Source organism: Anomaloglossus baeobatrachus, chromosome 2, assembly GCF_048569485.1.
Source record: "Anomaloglossus baeobatrachus isolate aAnoBae1 chromosome 2, aAnoBae1.hap1, whole genome shotgun sequence".
Classification (NCBI taxonomy): domain Eukaryota; kingdom Metazoa; phylum Chordata; class Amphibia; order Anura; family Aromobatidae; genus Anomaloglossus; species Anomaloglossus baeobatrachus.
This window is the reverse complement of record NC_134354.1, coordinates 273351999-273372540: the sequence shown is the minus strand read 5'-3', so window position 1 is coordinate 273372540 and position 20542 is coordinate 273351999. Positions and strand designations below refer to the sequence as shown.

Here is a 20542-nt window from a genome sequence, read left to right as displayed (position 1 = left end):
GTGCGGACTCTATGACCCTGGGAAACTGTTTTCCCTCTCAGTTGCCAGCTTCTTACTTCCTTTATGAACCTTCTTACTTTCTTTATGAACCTCACCCTGGGGTGGTTTGGGTGTAGTTTATAGTTTGTTCCTTGCTGAGTTCTGGAGAGGTCGTCTTCTGGTGCTTTTGAGACTTCTGTGGTTGCTGCAAGTCAGATAAGTGTTTGTCTTTTGCTATGAACAATGCTTCTGGTGATTGCAGTCATATTTCCCCTTTGTTGTTCCCTTGTGTCTTTCTTTAGTGTTTTAGTGGGGTTGACAAAGAGCTCATCCCATCCATTTCCCATTTAGGGCCCGGCCCTAGGGATACCTAGGTTCTTGACCTATGCGCCGATCCTATCTAGGGTGGTAAAGGGACCCCAGGGAGCAGCTGCAGGTTGTTGTCAGGGGTCACCACTTCCCCCTTTCCCTAGCTATAAAGCTTTCCTTCCCCCTTCCTGTGTGTTGTCCTATACTGGTGGTATAGCCTCTATCCCCTGCTGTGACACGGGCCCTATGTATTGTGTATGTTTGTAACCCCATGCTGCCAAAGCTTGTTTTCACCTTCTGCATCTGATGTCTCATTTTTTCGTGGTAGTACCCCTGGAATGCATTCACATATGTCAGTGATTCTGAAAATGTTTTTTTTCCTTTTTGTTTATGACACATTGAACTTTGTTATTGGTAAATTTAGCTCTATATGATATGCATTTACTTAAAGCACCACTCCAGCGGGGTTTGGTTTTTTTTTCAGCACAGGAGTGCTCTTTAAATATAAGCCATCTAGCCCCCACTGTCTTATAATCACCCTCCGGTATTTTCATGCTTTTTTGGCGCCACTCCTGTTACACTGCGCCACCTTGTGACTGTACCTTCTGACTAGCCCAGAAGTCATAACTTATGTCAGAAACTCTCAATGTAACTGAGAGCCAGAACAAGGCTCACATAGAGTTGTATTGATTTGTGACCTCCGGCGCACTCCATGAAACACTGGAGCTACCAGCAGGTCACAAATCGACGGAGACCGGTCGGAGCGGCGATGATAGAAGATGAATCCTCCAGAAGGTTAATATCAGACGGGGGTTAGGTGGAATGTGATTTAAAGCACCACTCCAGCGGTGTAATTTAAAATAAAACACACTGGAGAGAAAATATATAAAATTATAAATATTTTTCAATTTTCAAATTTTATGCCTTCAAAACATAGTCATACCACATAAAACAGTGAAAAACAACATTTATCACGTCCGCTTTACATAGCCATAGGACTTTTTCAATTTGTATGTTCAAAGTTAAAAGGCTCTGCATATGTGACCTAGCATCCTCAGTCTTCTTAAAGGAATTGTCCAGTCTAAAGAAATAAGTCTGCAATCACTCTGTGTCACTGTGTGACTGCAGACTTATGAATCCTCTCAGCGCGTGCACTGTGAGTATTCAACGGTTTCTGAGCCGGGAACAGCAGTCACATAATCGCAATTGTGCAATATGCATGTTCCCGGCCAAAATCCAACTAGTGAGTGCGGCCTCACACAATATAAGTGTATTGAGCAAGTCACCCACTAGATGGTCACGTCTACTAGAATGAGACGCCCACATCTTACAATTATATTGACCAAGATCGCGGCCACTAGACGTCTGTGCCTACTAGTCGGACGCGCCCACTCCAAATGTGGCGCCCCTGACCTGGTCAGGCACCACTGAGTACTGCACCCATGCTGGGACAGAACTTCCAGGCAATCCTGAAGGCTGGAATAGGGAGTGTACGCACAGACACATAGCAAACAGGTCTCCCACACCTTGAGAGGGGACCCTTGGGTAGACTCCAGAGGGGGCTTGCCTCCACATCTCATCAAGGGGTGTAGTGGAGGGCCTGGGAGCTAAGATGCAAAGGCAGAAAGGAAAGGAGTGGAGCGAACCAGTCTGGTAGTGGTGAGCGGCGATTGCTAGGAGACGCAGACGCGTGCTTACACTAGTCAGACCCTGCACGTGTAGTAGCAATTAGCGGGGGAGAACGGTTACCAGTCAGTCAGAAAGACGCTGAGGGAGTCAGTCGGTCGAGTACGGGGACTCCTGGTGACTAGGCACGCACGGAGTTACAGGACCCTAGAGCAGACTCTAGTTAAACTATCTGCTAAACCTGACGGTGAGGGGAACTACAAGTACCTCACCAACCTCACAGGTCCGAGCCTCAGCAGCAACGCAGGGAACCATAAAGGAGACAGAGCCTGAAGCCATTTTCTTTGGTCCACGCTGCCGGCAAACGGGCCGAACACAGGGGAGAAAAGGCAGTTGCGACTCCCTGGATAGACCCCACGGTACTTCAGGTCTGGGGTTATCCGAAAACAAGTGCTAGCACGGCGAGCTACCTGTTACCCTCAGACTGCCCAAAGGATACCTGGTTTCACCTGGTTTATTAAAGCATCGCCTGGGTCAGCTCACAGAAACATCTAAAAGTTAGTAAAAAGCAGTTGAAAGACTTTTGGACTCTGCCTGAGTTATTCTGGGACCTGTTGTTCTACCCACCTGAGCCCCTGGGGCAGCCTCAATCACGGTACGCCACACCATCCGACCGCAGACTCCATCAGCCCCAGACGGTCATTAAAACTGCAGTTGCGGTCACCCAAATCCCTGACCGCAAACCGTGAGTGGCGTCACGATAATAAAAACTAACTTACCTGTTGCCAAATATTCAGAAGACGGTCCTGTGGCGTCCCTGAAGCTGGAGCGACATCGCTGGGGCGACACACATACAGTTGAATTGCGCAAGGCCATGCCCGCTACTTGGGTTCTGGCCAGGAACATGCATATCTCACAATTGCAGTCACGTGACTGACATTCCTTGCTCAGAAACCGGTGAATACTCGCAGTGCACTGTGTGTGTGCTGGGAGGATTCATTCATAAGTCTGCAGTCACATAGAGTGACACAAAGAGTGACTGCAGACTTTTCACATTAGACTGGACACCCCCTTTAAATAGACTGAGGATGTTCTGTCATATATGCCAAAACACCAGACAGCCCCCCACAAGGTACCCCGTTTTTGAACTACACCCCCAATAAATGAATGTAAGAGTATGATGATAAAGTGTCTTATCACATGTACAGTTGACCTATGAAATGAAAACAAAGTTTACTCATTAATTTGATTAATACAATGATTGTTCTCGTCTTTAGTCTTGCATCATGTTCCCACTTTTATTTTTATTTCAGGTTTGTAGCATACACAGAAAGTTGTAAGTGTAGGAATAGAGATTAACAGGAAAAGTAAAATATTTCTAAGACTTCTAAACTCTTTCCTTTCTCGCCTTTTCATTGGGGGACACAGACAGTGGGTTATATGTTGTCTCCAGGGGAGGCTTGACACTAGGTTTAAAAAAAAGTTAGCTGTTCCTCCCACAGCATATAACCCCAGCTAGGCGGGAACTAGCTCAGTTCTTTCTAGTGTCAGCAGGGAGGCTGACACGTCTGGCCTGAGCCCTAGGCCAGCTCATGTTTTTTATTTATTTCCTTTTCTTTGTGATTTTATTCTATTTTTGACTATGGGGCAATATCAGGGTGTGCTCACCCTCGTTCCCCCCGCTTACGGGCAGAGGAAACCTGGCGTGCAAAAGCCGTCAGTCTTCCCTCGCGCCCAAGTGGTCGGGTCTGCGTACCCTTCCAGGCTCCCTGGAAGCACCTCACACCAAGGTAGCTCCAGAGGGCTAAGCAGAGCCGAGCACCTGCTAGCCTCGAGCCGAAGATGCGTCCCCGAGATCTCCGCATCCCAGGACCGACGTGTCTTCAGACGGAGCAAGAGCAGGTAGGGAGACGACGTGTATCCGTCCCCTGCAACCAATCGCCTCCTGAGGAGGCGCCGGTGGGGCGATGCAGGCCGTGTTCCCTGGGAAGCATCATGAATTTAGCTCCCGGCTTCGGCCTGCATTCTTAGCAACGCCCCCTCCACTGCTCTGGAAGCCGCTCCCTCTAGTGTGCCGTCTCTCCCCTCCATGCTGCCAGAGAACACTGGATGCCATTACATGTGGGGAGCAGACACGGGTGAGATCGCCTCCTTGGCTCTGCAACTCTGCAGCACTATATACCGCTCTGTTCAGCGGTATATCGCTGTCTTTCTAGCGGTGTGTGCCTGCTGGCTGGCGGTGTATATCAGCTTTTAGCGGTATATACTGACTGTGCCTGCAGGTATATACCGACTGTTTGGCAGTGTATGCCACTTTACTATTGGTATATACCAGCCCTGTATAGCAGTCCCTTTCTAATACTGCTAGTAGCTACTCACCCACAGTAGTGTAATACTGCTAGAGGCTCACAGTACTAATTGTACGTTTGTTGCTGATATGCGTAAAAACCGCAAGGGTGATAAAGCGTCCCAGGCATCCTCTATGAACCTGTACTATGCTTGTACCACCTGTGGAAGCTCGTTTCCCAATGGTCGAAGCTATCCACTATGCCGGGGCTGCGATGCCCCTGCTACAGTGCCACAACAGGCGTTGCCGGACCAGGAGGTCGTGCAGTCTGTGGGTTCGGCCCCGGCCACCATTCAGGCAGCACCCCCGTCTGAGGAGGCTATCCCTGCATGGGCTCTTCTGATGTCTAAAAGGTTAGATGACCTGGCCGCTCAGATATCCCAGCCTTCCACACGCTCCCGCAGCCTCCCCCCGGCTCAGCTCCCTCAGAGGAGCCCGCCTTCGTCTGGTGTATCATCCCCAGTACGTAAAAAGGCTGTCTCCAAAAGGCGCCATTGCGACCGCTCCGCCTCGTCTGACTCACACGATGGTCAATCTGACTCAGGCTCCGTGACCTTTAGTAGTCACGATTCTCGAGACTCTGACTCTGATTCAGATGTCCCTTCTGAGTCTAGGCATATGGAAGACACTTTAATAGCGGCTGTCAATCACTCTCTGTCGATTTCTGATCAGCCCTCGGACCCGACTTCTCAGTCGGCAATCAAGCAAGCCAAGAAGCCTCCTAAGTCCTTTGCCCAGGATCCGATTTTTCATCAAATCATATCTAAACGGTGGGATCACCCTGATAGGAGGTTTAATAAAGAATCCTCCTCTTCATTCGCTTATCCCTTTCCTCTGGGAATGGTTAAGCCCTGGTCGGTACCCCTCGTTGTGGATCCGCCAGTATCCAGACTGGCTAAACACACGGTTATGTCTGTTTCAGACAACGCGTCTCTCAAGGACTCGTCCGACCGCGCAGTTGAGGCTGCGGTCAAATCTATTTTCCAGGCTTCGGGCTCCTCTCTGCGCCCCCTGTTTGCCATGACATGGGTGGCAAGAGCTATGAGCGTGTGGAGTAGGAACCTGCGCAAGTTGCTTCGCCCTTGCAATATTCCTCCAGAGGCTCTTGAAATTCTTGATTTGTTCTCTCTAGCCTCTAATTATTTTCTTCACGGCTCCCTAGATGCAGCTAGCTGGTCAGCCCTAACGGCAGCCAATGCGGTCTTCACCCGCAGGGTTCTGTGGCTAAAAATATGGAATGCGGACAGTGCCTCCAAGAAGTCCCTGTCCACACTTCCCTTCCATGGTCTTCGTCTGTTTGGCGAATCCCTGGACAAACTCATATCTGAGGCGACGGGTGATAAAAGTACCATTCTACCACAAAAGCAGCCTGTAGCCAGAAATTTCAAAAAATCTTGGCGCAGGCAGTCCTTTCGGCCTGCCCCCCAAAAACCATCAGCCCAAGGATCGTCCCAACGCTCAGATCGAGGATCCGGTCCCTCAAGGAGCTCTTCTTGGCGTTCCCACGCCAAGCAACCTAAACCCAAAGGACCTCGCTCTGTACAGGCCCCCTCAGCATAACGCCAGGTATCCCTCAGATCAGACTCCTGTGGGAGGGCGGCTTCTGCTTTTTCGGGATATCTGGCTAGACCACACTCACGATGTTTGGGTTCGAGAAATCGTCACCTCAGGTTACAAGATCGATTTCCATTCCCTGCCGGTCAACAGGTTTCTGCGTTCTCGTCTTCCAAAGTCCAAAACGCAAAGCCAGGCCTGATTTCAGGCCATAGCCTCTTTACATAAAGCAAATGTTATCATTCCAGTGCCCCTGGAACAGCGTGGCAAAGGTTTCTATTCAAACCTTTTTGTCGTTCCCAAAAAAGATGTCTCTGTCCGCCCTATCTTGGACCTCAAACGGCTGAACAAATTCGTACGGATTCGAACTTACCGAATGGAATCATATAGAGCAGTGCTAGCCGCCATCGAACCTGGAGAATTCCTAGCTTCCATAGACGTTCAAGATGCTTATTTACACATTCCCATATGTGTCTCTCATCAACGGTTCCTTCGCTTTGCCGTAGGACACCGTCATTTCTAATTCAGGGCCCTCCCCTTTGGGCTGGCCACTGCGCCTCGGGTCTTCACAAAGGTCATGGCAGCAGTCATGTCCATTTTACACCCCAGAGGCATCCTGGTCGTTCCCTATTTGGACGACCTTCTTGTCAAAGGGAGCTCTCTTCACGTTTGCTCAGAAAGCGTGCAGATTTGCCTAGACACGCTGTCAAGGCTAGGGTGGCTTATCAACTTCAACAAGTCATCCCTCATTCCTCATCAGCGCATCACCTTTTTAGGTATGCTGATAGACACAGCTCAGTCCCGGGTTTTTCTTCCAGAGGACAAGAGGTCTTCCCTGATCCGGGCGCCCAATCCCTCCGCCCTCGCCGTCACACATCCCTTCGGAATGGAATGAGAGTGTTAGGCAAGCTGGTGGCGGTCATAGAAACCGTGTCCTTTGCCCAATTCCATCTGCGCCCTCTACAACTGGATTTTCTATCCTCCTGGGACAAGAATCCAGCTTCCCTGGACCGGTCAGTCCGCCTATCTCGGTCAGACAATGCCACGGCTGTGGCTTACATCAACCGTCAGGGAGGCACTCGCAGCAAGGCAGCGATGAAGGAAGTATCCAGGATTCTGCTTTGGGCAGAGAAGCACATCCCCATTATTTCAGCTGTCCATATCCCAGGGGTAGACAACTGGGCCGCAGACTTTATCAGCAGGCAAGGTCTAGTAGCAGGGGAATGGTCCCTCCAAGACGAAGTGTTCCATCAGATCACTCTTCGTTGGGGACTCCTGGTTGTGGCCCTCACGGTGTCTCAAATGAATGCCAAAATACGTCCCTTCATATCTCGGTCGAGAGACCCGCTAGCGCTCGGCTCCGACGCTCTAGTCTTTCCATGGTCGCAGTTTCGCCTGCCCTACATCTTCCCTCTGTTTCCTCTCATTCCGAGAGTAATCAAGAAAATCAAAGCGGAGGGAATCCCAGTGATCCTCGTGGCCTCGGACTGGCCCAGGAGAGCCTGGTATCCAGAGCTCCTCCAACTTCTCAGCGACACTCCCTGGCGTCTTCCCAACCGCCCGGATCTTCTGTCGCAAGGTCCAAAATTCCACCAGAATACAGCACAGCTGCATTTGACGGCGTGGCGCTTGAATCCCTGATTCTAGCCAAATCGGGTCTTTCTTCCAGGGTAGTTCATACCATGCTTAATGCTCGGAAGCCTTCCTCCGCCAGCATTTACCACAGGACCTGGAAGACCTATATTTCCTGGTGTGACCATTATAATCGGTCGCCCCTGACCTTTTCAATCCCTAATGTTCTTGCTTTTCTGCAAGACGGTCTGGACTCGGGTCTTGCTCTCAGTACCCTTAAAGGACAAGTTTCTGCCTTGTCGATTTTTTTTCCAGAAGCAGTTGGCTTCTCGCCCTCAGGTCCGTACCTTTCCCAAGGGGTAGCGCATTTGGTCCCTCCTTATCGCCACCCCTTAGATCCCTGGGATCTGAATCTGGTTCTCTGAGTCCTTCAACTTCCTCCTTTCGAACCTCTGAGAGAAATCTCTCTTAAACGACTGTCTTGGAAAGTTGCCTTTTTAGTCGCCATTACCTCTATCAGGCGAGTGTCCGAACTGGCAGCTCTTTCCTGTCACTCACCTTATCTGATATTCCATCAGGATAAGGTAGTCCTTCGGCCTTCCCCCGCCTTTCTTCCGAAGGTCGTATCCTCCTTCCACTTGAACGAGGACACTGTGTTGCCGTCATTCTGCCCGGTCCCGATCCACTTCTTTGAAAAAGCCCTTCACACTCTAGATTTTGTAGAGGTGTAGACTTTGCAGATCTACACCTCCAGAACAGCGCCGTTGTGCAAGTCCGATGCCCTCTTCGTCCTCCCAGTAGGACACAAAAAGGGCAACCCAGCGTCTAAATCCACGATTTCTCGATGGATCAGGACTGCCGTCTGTGAGGCATACAAAGCACGAGGTGCCGTTCCCCCTCAATCTGTGCGGGCCCATTCTACGCGAGCAGTGGGTGCCTCCTGGGCTATCCGCCATCAGGCTTCGGCAGCCCAACTTTGCAAGGCCGCTACCTGGTCCAGTGTGCACACGTTCACAAAATTCTACAGAGTGCATCCGCATGCATCCGCGGATGCTGCTCTTGGAAGACAAGTCCTTCAGACGGCAGTGGCCCATTTATAAGTGGCCACTGCTCGGTTTTTTGACAGTGTTTGTTATGTGTTCACTGCAGTTGCAATTGTTAGTCAGCGCTTAGTCTGATGTTATACACTGTTAATAGTTCAGTTCCCACCCAGGGACTGCTTTGGGACGTCCCACTGTCTGTGTCCCCCAATGAAAAGGCGAGAAAGGAAAGGACATTTTTGTGTACTCACCGTAAAATGTCTTCCTTGGAGCCTTTCATTGGGGGGGGGGACAGCTCCCACCCTTGTGGTTTTGGTTGTCCTTCTACTGCTTTTACACCAAACTGAGCTACTTCCCGCCTAGCTGGGGTTATATGCTGTGGGAGGAGGAGCTAACTCTTTATTAAACCTAGTGTCAAGCCTCCCTGGAGACATCATATAACCCACTGTGTGTCCCCCAATGAAAGGCTCCAAGGAAGACATTTTACGGTGAGTACACAAAAATGTCCTTTTCCAGTGTTTCCCACTTCACATTCAGAAATTGCTTGTTTTCAAAGTTCCATTGCTAGAACAGAGTTTGGTGTTAGTGCAGTGAAGAACTGTGTTGTTACCTGAAAATAGAGGTGGGTTTATGTTTACTGTCAGGATATATAATTATTATTTTTTCTATTCAGCTTTGCAATCGATTTTTGATGACTGGTTGTCGTCGGAAGATGAGCCAATCATAGAGGTAAAGTAAAATCATTTTTTCGAGTGCCTGTCATTTTATATCATTGCATTTTATTTCCTCTACAAACTGGAAATTTTAAGCTTAAAGGAGTTGTCCGACATTAGCTTACCAAAAATTTTTGAGTTTATCTGTGCTGTATTGTCATATAAAACACCCCTACATTGTTATTTCTTGTTTTCTAACTTTTATTCCTCTTGAATTCACCCTTTATTCTCTGCAGCTCCTTGTTTACATTCAGCTCCAGCAAACTGACCACTTCCTGTGCAAATCCTCGGTCAGAGCTGGCACCACCCGACCTCAGTGTCCAGCCTCGCCCCCTGCCCGCCTCCTGCACACACATTCCCTCCCTGTCAGTATATTCTGCCCAGCACTGACCTGTTATCACTACAGCGTTGCAAATAACAGCCCCACATCAGGCTCTGCACACCACACGCACATATGACTCTGCACACCACACGCGCACATATGGCTCTGCACACCACACGCGCACACCGTGCTCTGCACCGCACACAGGGCTCTGCACCGCACACATATGGCTCTGTACCGCACGCGGCACTCTGCACCGACCATCCCCACCCCCATAGGGAACACATTTAGGGAGTACATACCCGTCCTCGGTCCCCGTCGCTCCTGCACGTTCGGCCGCTGTCTGTGCTCTGGCCATATCAGCACAGTAGTGACGTCACCGCTGTGCTGAAGAGAGCACAGACAGCCAGGCAGTGATCAGAAGAAGCGCTGCGCTGCTTCTCATCAGCACTTTCAAATGTACCAGCATCTGTGATCTGTGATGCCGGTACATTTGAATGTGTGATCCTGAGCAGGGGGCCCGCTGCTGGCGCTGACACCAGGGCAGCCAGGCCCCGCCCCCAGGTCACGGACCCCACAGCAGTGCAGGGGGAGGTTGCGGGCAGAGTGCGGGGGAATGTGTGGGAGGGTGCAGGAAAGGGGACGGGGCTCATCGCACTGTAGCCGCCCAGCAGGGAGGCGACATGCTGTTCCAGATTTGCATGTCAACATGGCCCTGCCCATGTTGACATGAAATGACCGGAAACGGCAAAATCGCGGCAGGAGCAGTCACATGACCACTCTGAGCCGGGGGAGAGGGGCTGACAGCAGGGCAGGGAAGTGCTCTCTATCTACTTACCTGCCCCAATGTAGCCCAATAGGGTAATAAAAAAAAAAAAAAGCAAATTAAGCCAGATAACCCCTTTAAGTATAATTGTATAGTAAATATTTTGAAAATTTAAACTAAAATATGATTTTACCTCTAAACCTACCCTTGGGCCATTTTCTTTTACAATTTTGTGAATGTATTTGCACCAAAATATGTAATTACAATCTGCTGTGATTTTTCAGCTCTTTTTGCTTTTACCCCCTTTTTATGCATTTTTGGCAAACATTTTGCACTTTTTTTAATATGCAGTTATTGTATTTTATACATGGATTTCCAGGCTCCTCATGATTTTTTTTACATGACAAAATCCTGACCTTTTTATTAGGGGTGTGCAGACTTTTTACATCCACTCTATATGTCATGATCCTTCTCACAACTCTTCTGATGACGCTCGTCAGGCTTCACCAGATTGTCTCCCTCTATAGAGAACGTCCTCCAACCTGCTCACTCATGGGTAGAGCTGGGCGGACTTGCAGATAACCGGGATCGGTGGGTCCCTGCTAAGCTTAAAATAAAAAAGAAGATCCATCATGGTGGCAAGCTGTTTCCAGGTCATGCGTTCACTTACGGAGCCGACAATTAACCCTCATTGAATATTCACGGTTTTCCCCGCCCACCGGCACGTGTAATTGTTTGTAGTTGCATGCGGCCAAACCCTGAGTATCAGCGTGTCTGCTTACTGCAACCAGTCACAGGTGCTAGAACGGCTGGTGGGCGGGGAAAGCAGTGCAAATGTCTTGGTCAGTATCGTGGTATAAAAATAAATGAATAAATAAAATAGTCGCCATAAGGTCCCCACATTCTGATACCCAACACAAATAAGCCCACGGTTGCAGGCTGCATTCCCCAGCTGTTGGGCTTTATCTTGGCTGTGTATCAAAATAAAGCCGGAGTCATATTTGCGAGGGACTCACATTGCATCACCTGGTATGGCCTGACGCTCTCCGGACACGAGCGTGCAGCTGCTTAGAAATACATGTAGCTGACCCGCTCCTGTCAGGAGAGTGTGCGGCCATACCGAGTGATGCAATGCGAGACTCATGCAAGTATCCCGCAAGTGTGACTCCGGCCTAAGAAGAACTGCACACAGTTTTTTTTTTTTTTTAATTATTATTTAAATAATTTAAGAAAACGATGTGCGGTTCCCCCAATTTGGATACCAAGATAAAGCCCGACAGCTGGGGATGGTATTCTGAGCCTGAGGAGATGCAGCTTAAAAATATCAGCCTCCAGCTGCCCGGAATTGTCGCATCCACTAGATGCGACAGTCCCGTTGCTTACCCCGTTCTTCCCAATTGTCCTGGTGTGGTGGCAATCAGAGTAATAAGTAAATGGCAGCCCACAGCAGCCACTAAGTCCTGGATTAGTGATGGAAGCATCTATGACACCCCATCACTAATCTGTAAGTGAAAATAAATAAAACACAAACACCGAAAAAATCCTTTATTTGGAATAAAATGCAAAAAACACCCTATGTCACCACTTTATTAACCCCAAAACACCCCTGATGTCTGACATTATCCACAGGAGTTCCCAAAGCGATTGAGCTCTGCTACATCTGAACCTCACAGCAAGCGCAATAGAGCATGACTGCCCGCTGTGAGCTCCAGAGAATGAATGAGTCACAACGATCAGCAGTGACGTCTTTCCGGGTATTTGCGGTTTACAGCTGGAGCTTCCCAACTGTGACCGCAGGTAACATGACCTCAGAGGACCTCTGATGACCTCATTAACCTCCATGAACTCACCGACATATGCTGGCAGAAAACCGCGGGGGGGGGGGGGGGGGGGGGGTGGGGGTTGCCAAGAGAAATAGATTTGGTGCTGAAATTTTAACACCATATTCCTGTACCCATTCTACACCTCTTTGCAAAAAAAAAAAAAAAAATCACATCACTACCGCATCATATCTCATGCAGCTTTGATGGGTTTTTTGCCAGGAGGTGTAGATTAGGTGCATGAATATGGTGTCAAAATTTCATCACCAAATTTGCATCTCTTGGCCCAAAAATGCAACAGTTTTTTTTCTTCCAGGAGGTGCAAATTTGGTTCTTAAATCTGGTGCAGATAATTTCAGCGCTAAATGTGAACCTTCTGGCACAAAACCGCAGCAAAAATATACAACATATATAGAACATATCAGGGAGGTACAGACCCCCGAGATCAACGGCACCAGCTCCTGCAGTTATACACTCAGTATATAGAATATATCAGGGAGGTACAGGCACTCGAGATCAGTGGCGCCAGCTCCTGCAGTTATACACTCAGTATATGGGTGCGCTCACTCTAACAATATGACTCGCACAAGTCTCGCATCACATCTTCCGGCACCTGATAGGAGCGGGTCGGCTGCATGTATTTCTATGCAGCTGAGATGTTCCTGTCTGGAGAGTATGCGGCCGTGCTGGGTGATGCGTTCCGATACTTGTGCGAGTCATACGGCTCATATGAGCGCACCTTATAGAATTTATTAGGGGAGGTATAGATCCCTGAGATTGGTTGCAGGGAGACAGACTGGGGACACATCTGACTGTGACCAATCAGACTCCAGACCAGCTGGTGGGCGAGGAAAGTAATGCATATGCATGAGCGGCCCAGGAAGTGAAGGAGAGGCCTCAAGAGCAGTTTACAGCTGCGACTGAGCCTTGGTAAGTTTGAAGCGCTCGCTTCATTCTGATTTTCTTCTTCGTTACTTTTTTTTTTTATTTTCTCACGTGCCGGATCCGGATCAAACACCCGGAATCCCGGGCCCGGGTCTGGCACCCAGGCACCTTTGAAACTGCGTGGATCCAGACTTTTACATCACTACTCATGGGGCATTAGCCAATCCTGGGTGAAGTGCCTTTTACAGGACATGCAAGTCTGGCATCCTGCTTCACCCGGTCTGGTATCCTGCTTCATTAACCCTTTGCTGAAATTCAAAAATCTTTCTTGTTAACCCTTTTGTTAAAGAAGAAACCTGCTGCAGTATTTACATTTGTGGCCGAAAGTGTTGGCACCTTTTGAAATTTTTTGAGAAAATGAAGTATTTATCTCATAAAATTATTTCAGTTGTACATTTTGTTATACACATGTTTATTTCCTTTGTAGGTTTTGGAAGAACATAAAAACACATAATTGTACATAATTTCACACACTATAAAAATACACTGGACAAAATTTTTGGCACCCTCAACTTAACCCCTTCACGACCTTGGGCGTATTCACTTCCTAGCTCATGTCTCCCCGGTAACCGCGGGCTCCAGCGTAGAGCCCATTGTAATCCCTGCACATGTCTTCTAATCTAATCAGCAAACATGTGCGGCTGACAGGCATGGGTGCATCAAAAATCCACACGCACCTGCTTACCACTTAGATTGCACTGTCAAACTCTCACAGCACGATTTAAATGGCCACAACAGGGATCGTGACATTCCCCGTGATGTGATCACATTGTGCCATGGTGTTACCATGATAGCACAGGGTCAGCTAATGACCCCTGATGCTACGATGATGTATTTCCTGTGAGGGCCTACAGAGCGCTGGCACTCACAGGAAGACAGCATTTCTGCTGATCAGAGCGATACTGCTCTGATCAGGAGAAATGCACAGGCGATTGTACTGTACAGTGATAATGTATTGAAGTGTGTGTGTGTATGTGTAAGCGAACAACACTTGCTGTGGCTCCCTCCAAGAACCCAGAGACACTCTGCAGACTCCTGTCTGTCTCTCCACTCCAGGAGAGCTTTGGTCCAGTAGCCACAGCACTAACCAGCCTGGCTTGCACACTACTTCCAGTCTAAACCCAGACTGAAATCCAGAGCCCCCTGCTCTGCTCTCACACCCTGCAGAACACACACTGAGTCTCCTAAATCAGACTGGACATACCCACAGGTGGAGGTCTGTGATTATCCAGACCTGCACAGCACACAGGCATTATTAAAGGGAACCTGACCCTTAAATGCAGAAACAAGCCTTTGTGGAACTACAAGTCCCATAGCAACCTATTCAGTTTAATATTGCAGCAACCTTCTCCACTGCGACATATAGCGACCATTTACCACATTGGTGGTCGCTACCTCACATATCCCCCCCTCTGTTCAAACTTGTAGAGTTGAACACTCTATACCCCACAGGGGCCTCGAGACGGGGCATCAGGGTCACCTTGCCCTACCAGTTGAGAGGGCCCACTTTGACAACCTTGAGCTCCAGTTCGAGACATACCGTCTGTCACCAAACCCTTCACAGGAAACCCACTTCTCAGACACTGTCCCTGGTCAGACCTATCTCTCCATGACAGTCTCAAACGGTCAGTGTGGTAGTGAGACACTCTCTTAGTCGTAACTACTGTGCGGCTCGACCCTGCGCTATTCAATCCACTAGAGGGGCTACTGTTTGGGTACATCAGCCCTGAGGTTCTGCCGTAACTAGATCCTATGCATTCTCTGTGTCCAGATCGATATTGGGCTCTTCTTCTAGGACATCTTCGTCCATTGCTCTGATTGTTCACTTTCTCAATGCCATCTTTGGTTAGAGACATGTCCCAAGCGCCATTCTTTCCTTCGGACATTGTCTTAGAGTCTTCAGAGTCTGTTCTACAGCCCGATGTATAATTAGGTCTTCTATAACCTTGGCTTCTTTTACTACTTTACTTTCCTTTTACTCCTTTTACTACTACTTTTACATGCTTCCTTTGCCATCTGAAGCAACACAGTCACCAGGTGGACCGCACTTCTTTGGGCCCTGGCCCGAAGCGGTCGCGACCTCACACTAACTTGACAAAGTTTCTCTGCAATCTTCTGTCTTTCAAGATTCAATTGCTTTAGTTCTTCCAGGTATCCCAGTCTGTATTCTAGGAGAACTCGTATATTTTCAAACACACTCCTTTGTTCCCACAATGACACAGGGAACCATACTGACTTCGCAGAGTATCCTGGCTTCATTATGAATATTAATTCTTACTCTCGTCACACCGGACGTATCAACCATCTCCTGCATGACTCTTCCATTTCTTCCAATCAGCTTATTGACCAGTTTTCTGGGCACTTGTGTGACCTCCTCCACAAACACCAACAACCTTCGAGCTGTCTTGACTGCTTCTGCAGTTTTCCCATAGATTCAGAATGTTCCACTATTTTCTTCCACTTCAATAGCTGTAATACCTGGAACCTTCCTGGCTTGCTGAATGTTACTTCTCAGCGGTCTTATTGCAAGCCCAATTAATGGTTTCTTAACCACCACTTCCTGAAACGCTGCGGTGAGCTGCTTCATATGCTCCAATTGTTTGGTGTCTTCTGCCATCCTTCTAGAGATGAGCCACTTTATGCGAAGACACTGTAGGTGCATGTCACTCAGGATAGCCACCCGCTTCTTTGTGACATCACTTACAGAGCACACCACCAACCGACAAGACTCTGGGGCAAAGTACACTTTACAGGCTCCTACTGCCTTCTGAAATCTCTCATGCACCTTCTCACTGGCACAGGCTTCTTTTAAGTCTTTTGGCACATCTATCAGATAATTGAAGACTGGTCTGCTTCCTTTACTATCAAGGACACTAGACTGTTCCTGAGGTCTCTTGCCTCCTTCTATATTCTTCACCAAAGGCTTCACCTTTTGAGTTACACCCTCCTCGGGCTCAGCCCCAGCCTCAGAGCCTTTGGGTTTCAGGCTCTTAGCTGAGTCAATCTTCTAGTCTGCGGTCTTGGTCTTACCCACCAAGTCAGTCAGGCTCTCAGCTTCTGATGAGACCTCACGTCCAGACCTCACCTCTTCTTCAGAGGCTCTTTCCACTTTTACAGCACCAGCTGTGTCTTGGGACTTCACTGCATTCCCTCCAACTTCCTCTTGGGTCTCTGCAGTGTCACCCTCTGCCCTCGCTTGGGAGTTCACAACATCGCCTTCTACCAGGGTGTCACACCCTTCACCACAGTACTCTCTTCCTCTTAGAGCTTTGGGGCTGTATTCACTGTTATCCACCCTAGCACTAGATAGTTCACCGGTCTGCTCACTATGACCTTTGTGGATTTTTCTTCCACCAACACTCTCTAGGATGTCATTTCCAGGATTTGATATCCTATAGTGCTTACACTCAACAGACCATCAGCATCACACTGGGAAGTCATAGGGGACACCACCAGTACTTCCTTGGTCGGCTCCTTTTCTGTGTTTTCACCCTGCTGATTTCTGTTGTTACAATGTGTCAGTTCCAGCTCAGACTCATCTTTCTTTGGCATGATTTTGCTGTCCGACTCTACATTAGCGGTTGCTATTGGCAACGTGCCTTTCTCAACCTTCTGTACACACTCAGATTCTGGAAGGGAATCCACACTTTAGGCAGAAATACACGACACTGTCTCTATCTGGACCATATTGTCAGAGGTTGTAGCTTGCTCCGCCCCTCTGCGCCTCTGGCGACGGGAGGTTTTCCCCTCTTTGCTCATCAGTACGTCACTGTACTCATTTGTCACTTTAGTAAAGTCAGTGTCTTTACTGGAGTCATCGTCAGTCCCCCTGGCGTCCTGGACTAACAAGCCCCCACTTAACCAAGTGTTGAACCCACTGTCTGGAGCTCTCCCGTTTTTAACAGTCGCACTATCCTTTGTTACTGTAAATGTCATATCCCTAAGGGGGGCACGTCCATCTCTTTCTTTGGTCACCCCTAACTTAGTACTGTCACCTCTAGTAGGTATGGTCTTCCTCTTATTACATAATATCATACTACTAGGAACACTTTCAGCCTCCCGCTGTGATAGGGCTTCCTTTGAGCCTTTCCGGCTTTTACACAAGCAGCTGGCCATTTCCGCCATCGACCACAAGTCGTCAGAAAAATTAAATTCCCGGCCTATTATAATGGGATGCGGTAAGTCAGGCACTACCCCAACATTAACGGGTCCTAACACCCCATCCGTCTCAACCACTCGGGACCGTGGATACTCTCCAATGTTCCCATGTCTTCAGCTGGCTTCCATCCTTCCAAGAATCGGGTTAGTTATCGAGTGTGGCCCTCACCAGGGACACCAAGCTCACCGAGTCTACCAGCCCAGTCACACATTTGCCATCAACTTCCACAGAATACAGACGTGACTTCTCGTCAGCCGGGCAGTCTGTACCGCAGACCGGACACGCATAGCATGAACACCATTGTCCTTGGCTACTGTCCATTGGTGCCACTACACCTTCGGATTTGGGATGCTCCGCCCCTTTTTTGTGCCACCATCGTTCTCTGGGACCCCGCCCCCTTTTGGGTAACCACCCCTTTCTGGGACTCCGCCCCCTTTTGGGGGTTTCTGTGGCTTCCTTGCAGTGTCTTTAGACCCCAGTTCACACAGTTCCCCTTTATCTCGCTGGGCACCCTGTGTTCGTACTGGCCCCAGAAGGGAGTTCATCAACTGGTCCACTGCTGCCACATCGGTGCGCACTGACTGCTCCTGCTGTCCATGCACAAGGAACTGGTACAGCTCCTCCATAGCGTCCATTTGTGCACCCTCCATGCTGAAACAAGAAAACAAACAGGAGGGGCGCTCCAATGGGTAATACCCGGTGGTCTAAAGAGGGGGGAGGGGGTTAGAGAACCACTAACCTTTCCAGGTTGTACCGCCCGTACAACCAGGATCTCCAGCCTGTGGTGTATCACTGCTCACCAAACAGGGCCCCGCAATTCCGGGTTGGCCTGGAACCTCCAGTCACTGGTCTCTCGCCACTGCAGCACGGAACCCTGCAGACCCGCTGATTCACCGCCAGCAGCTGGAGTACGCTGTCCCTGTTCGTGGACCCGCCGATCCACCGCCAGCTGCTTGAGTGCGCCGACACTATTTTCGTGGACCCGCCGATCCACTGCAAACAGCTTCGAAAATTTTCATGGACTCGCCGATCCACAGGCAACACTTCCTTGCAGTGTGTAGACAGCAGAGAAAAAAAAAAACCTTCGTGGACCTGGCTAATCCACAGGAACAACACCTCAGCAGTTGCTAGATGAGCTGCCTGGATTGCTGCCCGCAGTCTAGCACCATATGTAAGGTTGCACCCCGCAACCTGGGGGGTTCCACTCGCTTACAGCGGTGTGAGGTAGCTTCAGCAACACATGTACACAGTCTCTTTTATAAAAAATTTTCAGCCGTTTATTAAAAACTTGTCATAAACGGCAAACATTAAACATAACAGGCCTCTCCTGGCTTAAGGCAAAAACATAGCACAATCACATACCGTTGGCTTCCAGTCCAATACAGTCTCTATTGGAAGTGTGGCGCCTGTACACACTGGCTCGTGCCAGCCAGCGAACAACACTTGCTGTGGCTCCCTCCAAGAACCCAGAGACACTCTGCAGACTCCTGTCTGTCTCTCCACTCCAGGAGAGCTTTGGTCCAGTAGCCACAGCACTAACCAGCCTGGCTTGCACACTACTTCCAGTCTAAACCCAGACTGAAATCCAGAGCCCCCTGCTCTGCTCTCACGCCCTGCAGAACACACACACTAAGTCTCCTAAATCAGACTGGACACACCCACAGGTGGAGGTCTGTGATTATCCAGACCTGCACAGCACACAGGCATTATTAAAGGGAACCTGACCCTTAAATGCAGAAACAAGCCTTTGTGGAACTATAAGTCCCATAGCAACCTGTTCAGTTTAATATCGCAGCGATCTTCTCCACTGCGACATATAGCGACCATTTACCACATTGGTGGTCGCTACCTCACAATATATATATATGCGCCCTATCTTTCAAACTATAAAATCAAGTAATCTAATCGATACACGGCGTGGCGAGAAAAAAAAAATCCAAAATGAAGTTTTTGTGTTGCTGCAACATTAGATAAAAATGCAATAATAGGCCATCAAAACGTCGGATCTACGCAGAAATTCTATAATTAAAAACGTCAGCTTAAGACGCAAGAAGTAAGCCATCACTGAGCCCTAGATCCCAAAATATGAGAATGCTACAGGTCATGGAATATGGCGGTAAAAGCACTATTCTTTTTTTGGACAAACTTCAATTTTTTTTCCACGCCTTAGATAAAAGTCAAAGTATACATGTTTGGTATCTATGAACTCATACTGACGTGAGGCATCATACTGACAGCTTTACCATATAGTGAATACGGTGAATAAAAACCTCAAGAACAGTCGTGCAATTGCACTTTTTTTGCAGTTTCACCACACTTGGAAATTTCTCCACATTTTCCAGTACACTTTATGGTAAATATCATGGTTTCATTCAAAAGTACAACTAGTCCCACAAAAAAACAAGCTTTCATATGGCAATATTTTTTTTTTTTTTCAAATTTGTTTATTAAGTATCAGAAATCAACCAGGTACAAATAAGGACATATAGAGTGCTTACATGTGAAACTGTAAAAGGATTCCGTACGGAGATACACATATTCCAGGTACCTGGGGTGCATATCACCTTAATGAGACACAAAGAACAAAAGAAGAAAACATAGAACACATAACAATATCACAGTGACCGTTTGTGCTATAGGCACCAACCAAGGAACATTCAACATTAATACCAGACCATAATATATTTTCTACAATAAAAGAGCGAATGGGCAATTCAGACAGTTATTACACTTAGACGGGTAATGTCAGAGGAAAGGCATTCCACATCTCCCATACCTTATTATATTTTTCAGGGCAACCTCTATTTTGATATACTGTCCGTTCATAGTGGAGCACTGCATTTACTAGCTCCACCCATGCACGCACCGTCGGGAGGGGGAACAGCCCATCCATCGCAGGGCAATGCATTTCCTGGCCATAAGTAGGGATTACTGAAGAAATATTTTGTGGTGATGAGACCAGGTTCCTTCGTCCAAGAATCCAAACAGCCAGAGTAGTGGATTAAGAGGTATAGGGAAGGAGGCCAGGGAGGACAGAAGCAATACCACCTCATGCCAAAAGGCAGCGATTACCGGGTAGCCCTAGACCATATGGACGAAGTGTGCGTCCTGTCCATGACACTGACTTCTCTCGGCGTCGCATCTTAAACAACCTCAATGGGGTAAGATAACCTGGTGTACTATATAGATTTGGATCATTTTATTATTAATTGATGGGGGATCTTAGTAGGCGATTCCAAGACTTCCACCCAGTCATCCTCCTGCATATTCGGAACCAGCAGCCCCCACTTTTCTTTAACTGCCAAAGGTTGGAACTCATTCATCACGGACAGTAGGTATGTATATAAAGATGACATCAATCCTTACGGGCCCTGGGATCAAAATATCCCT

General features: G+C 48.4%; 1 protein-coding gene across 5 annotated transcripts in view; it reads left to right on the top strand.

The window, feature by feature from the left end:
- Positions 1 to 20542, top strand: part of LOC142289837 (uncharacterized) — a 228775-nt gene that overhangs the window by 76207 nt on the left and 132026 nt on the right. For all 5 annotated transcript variants that reach the window (XM_075333771.1, XM_075333772.1, XM_075333773.1 and 2 more), the window contains one exon: positions 9101 to 9156. In XM_075333771.1, the coding sequence (XP_075189886.1) occupies positions 9101 to 9156 (56 nt within the window). The remainder of the gene's footprint in view (positions 1 to 9100; positions 9157 to 20542) is intronic.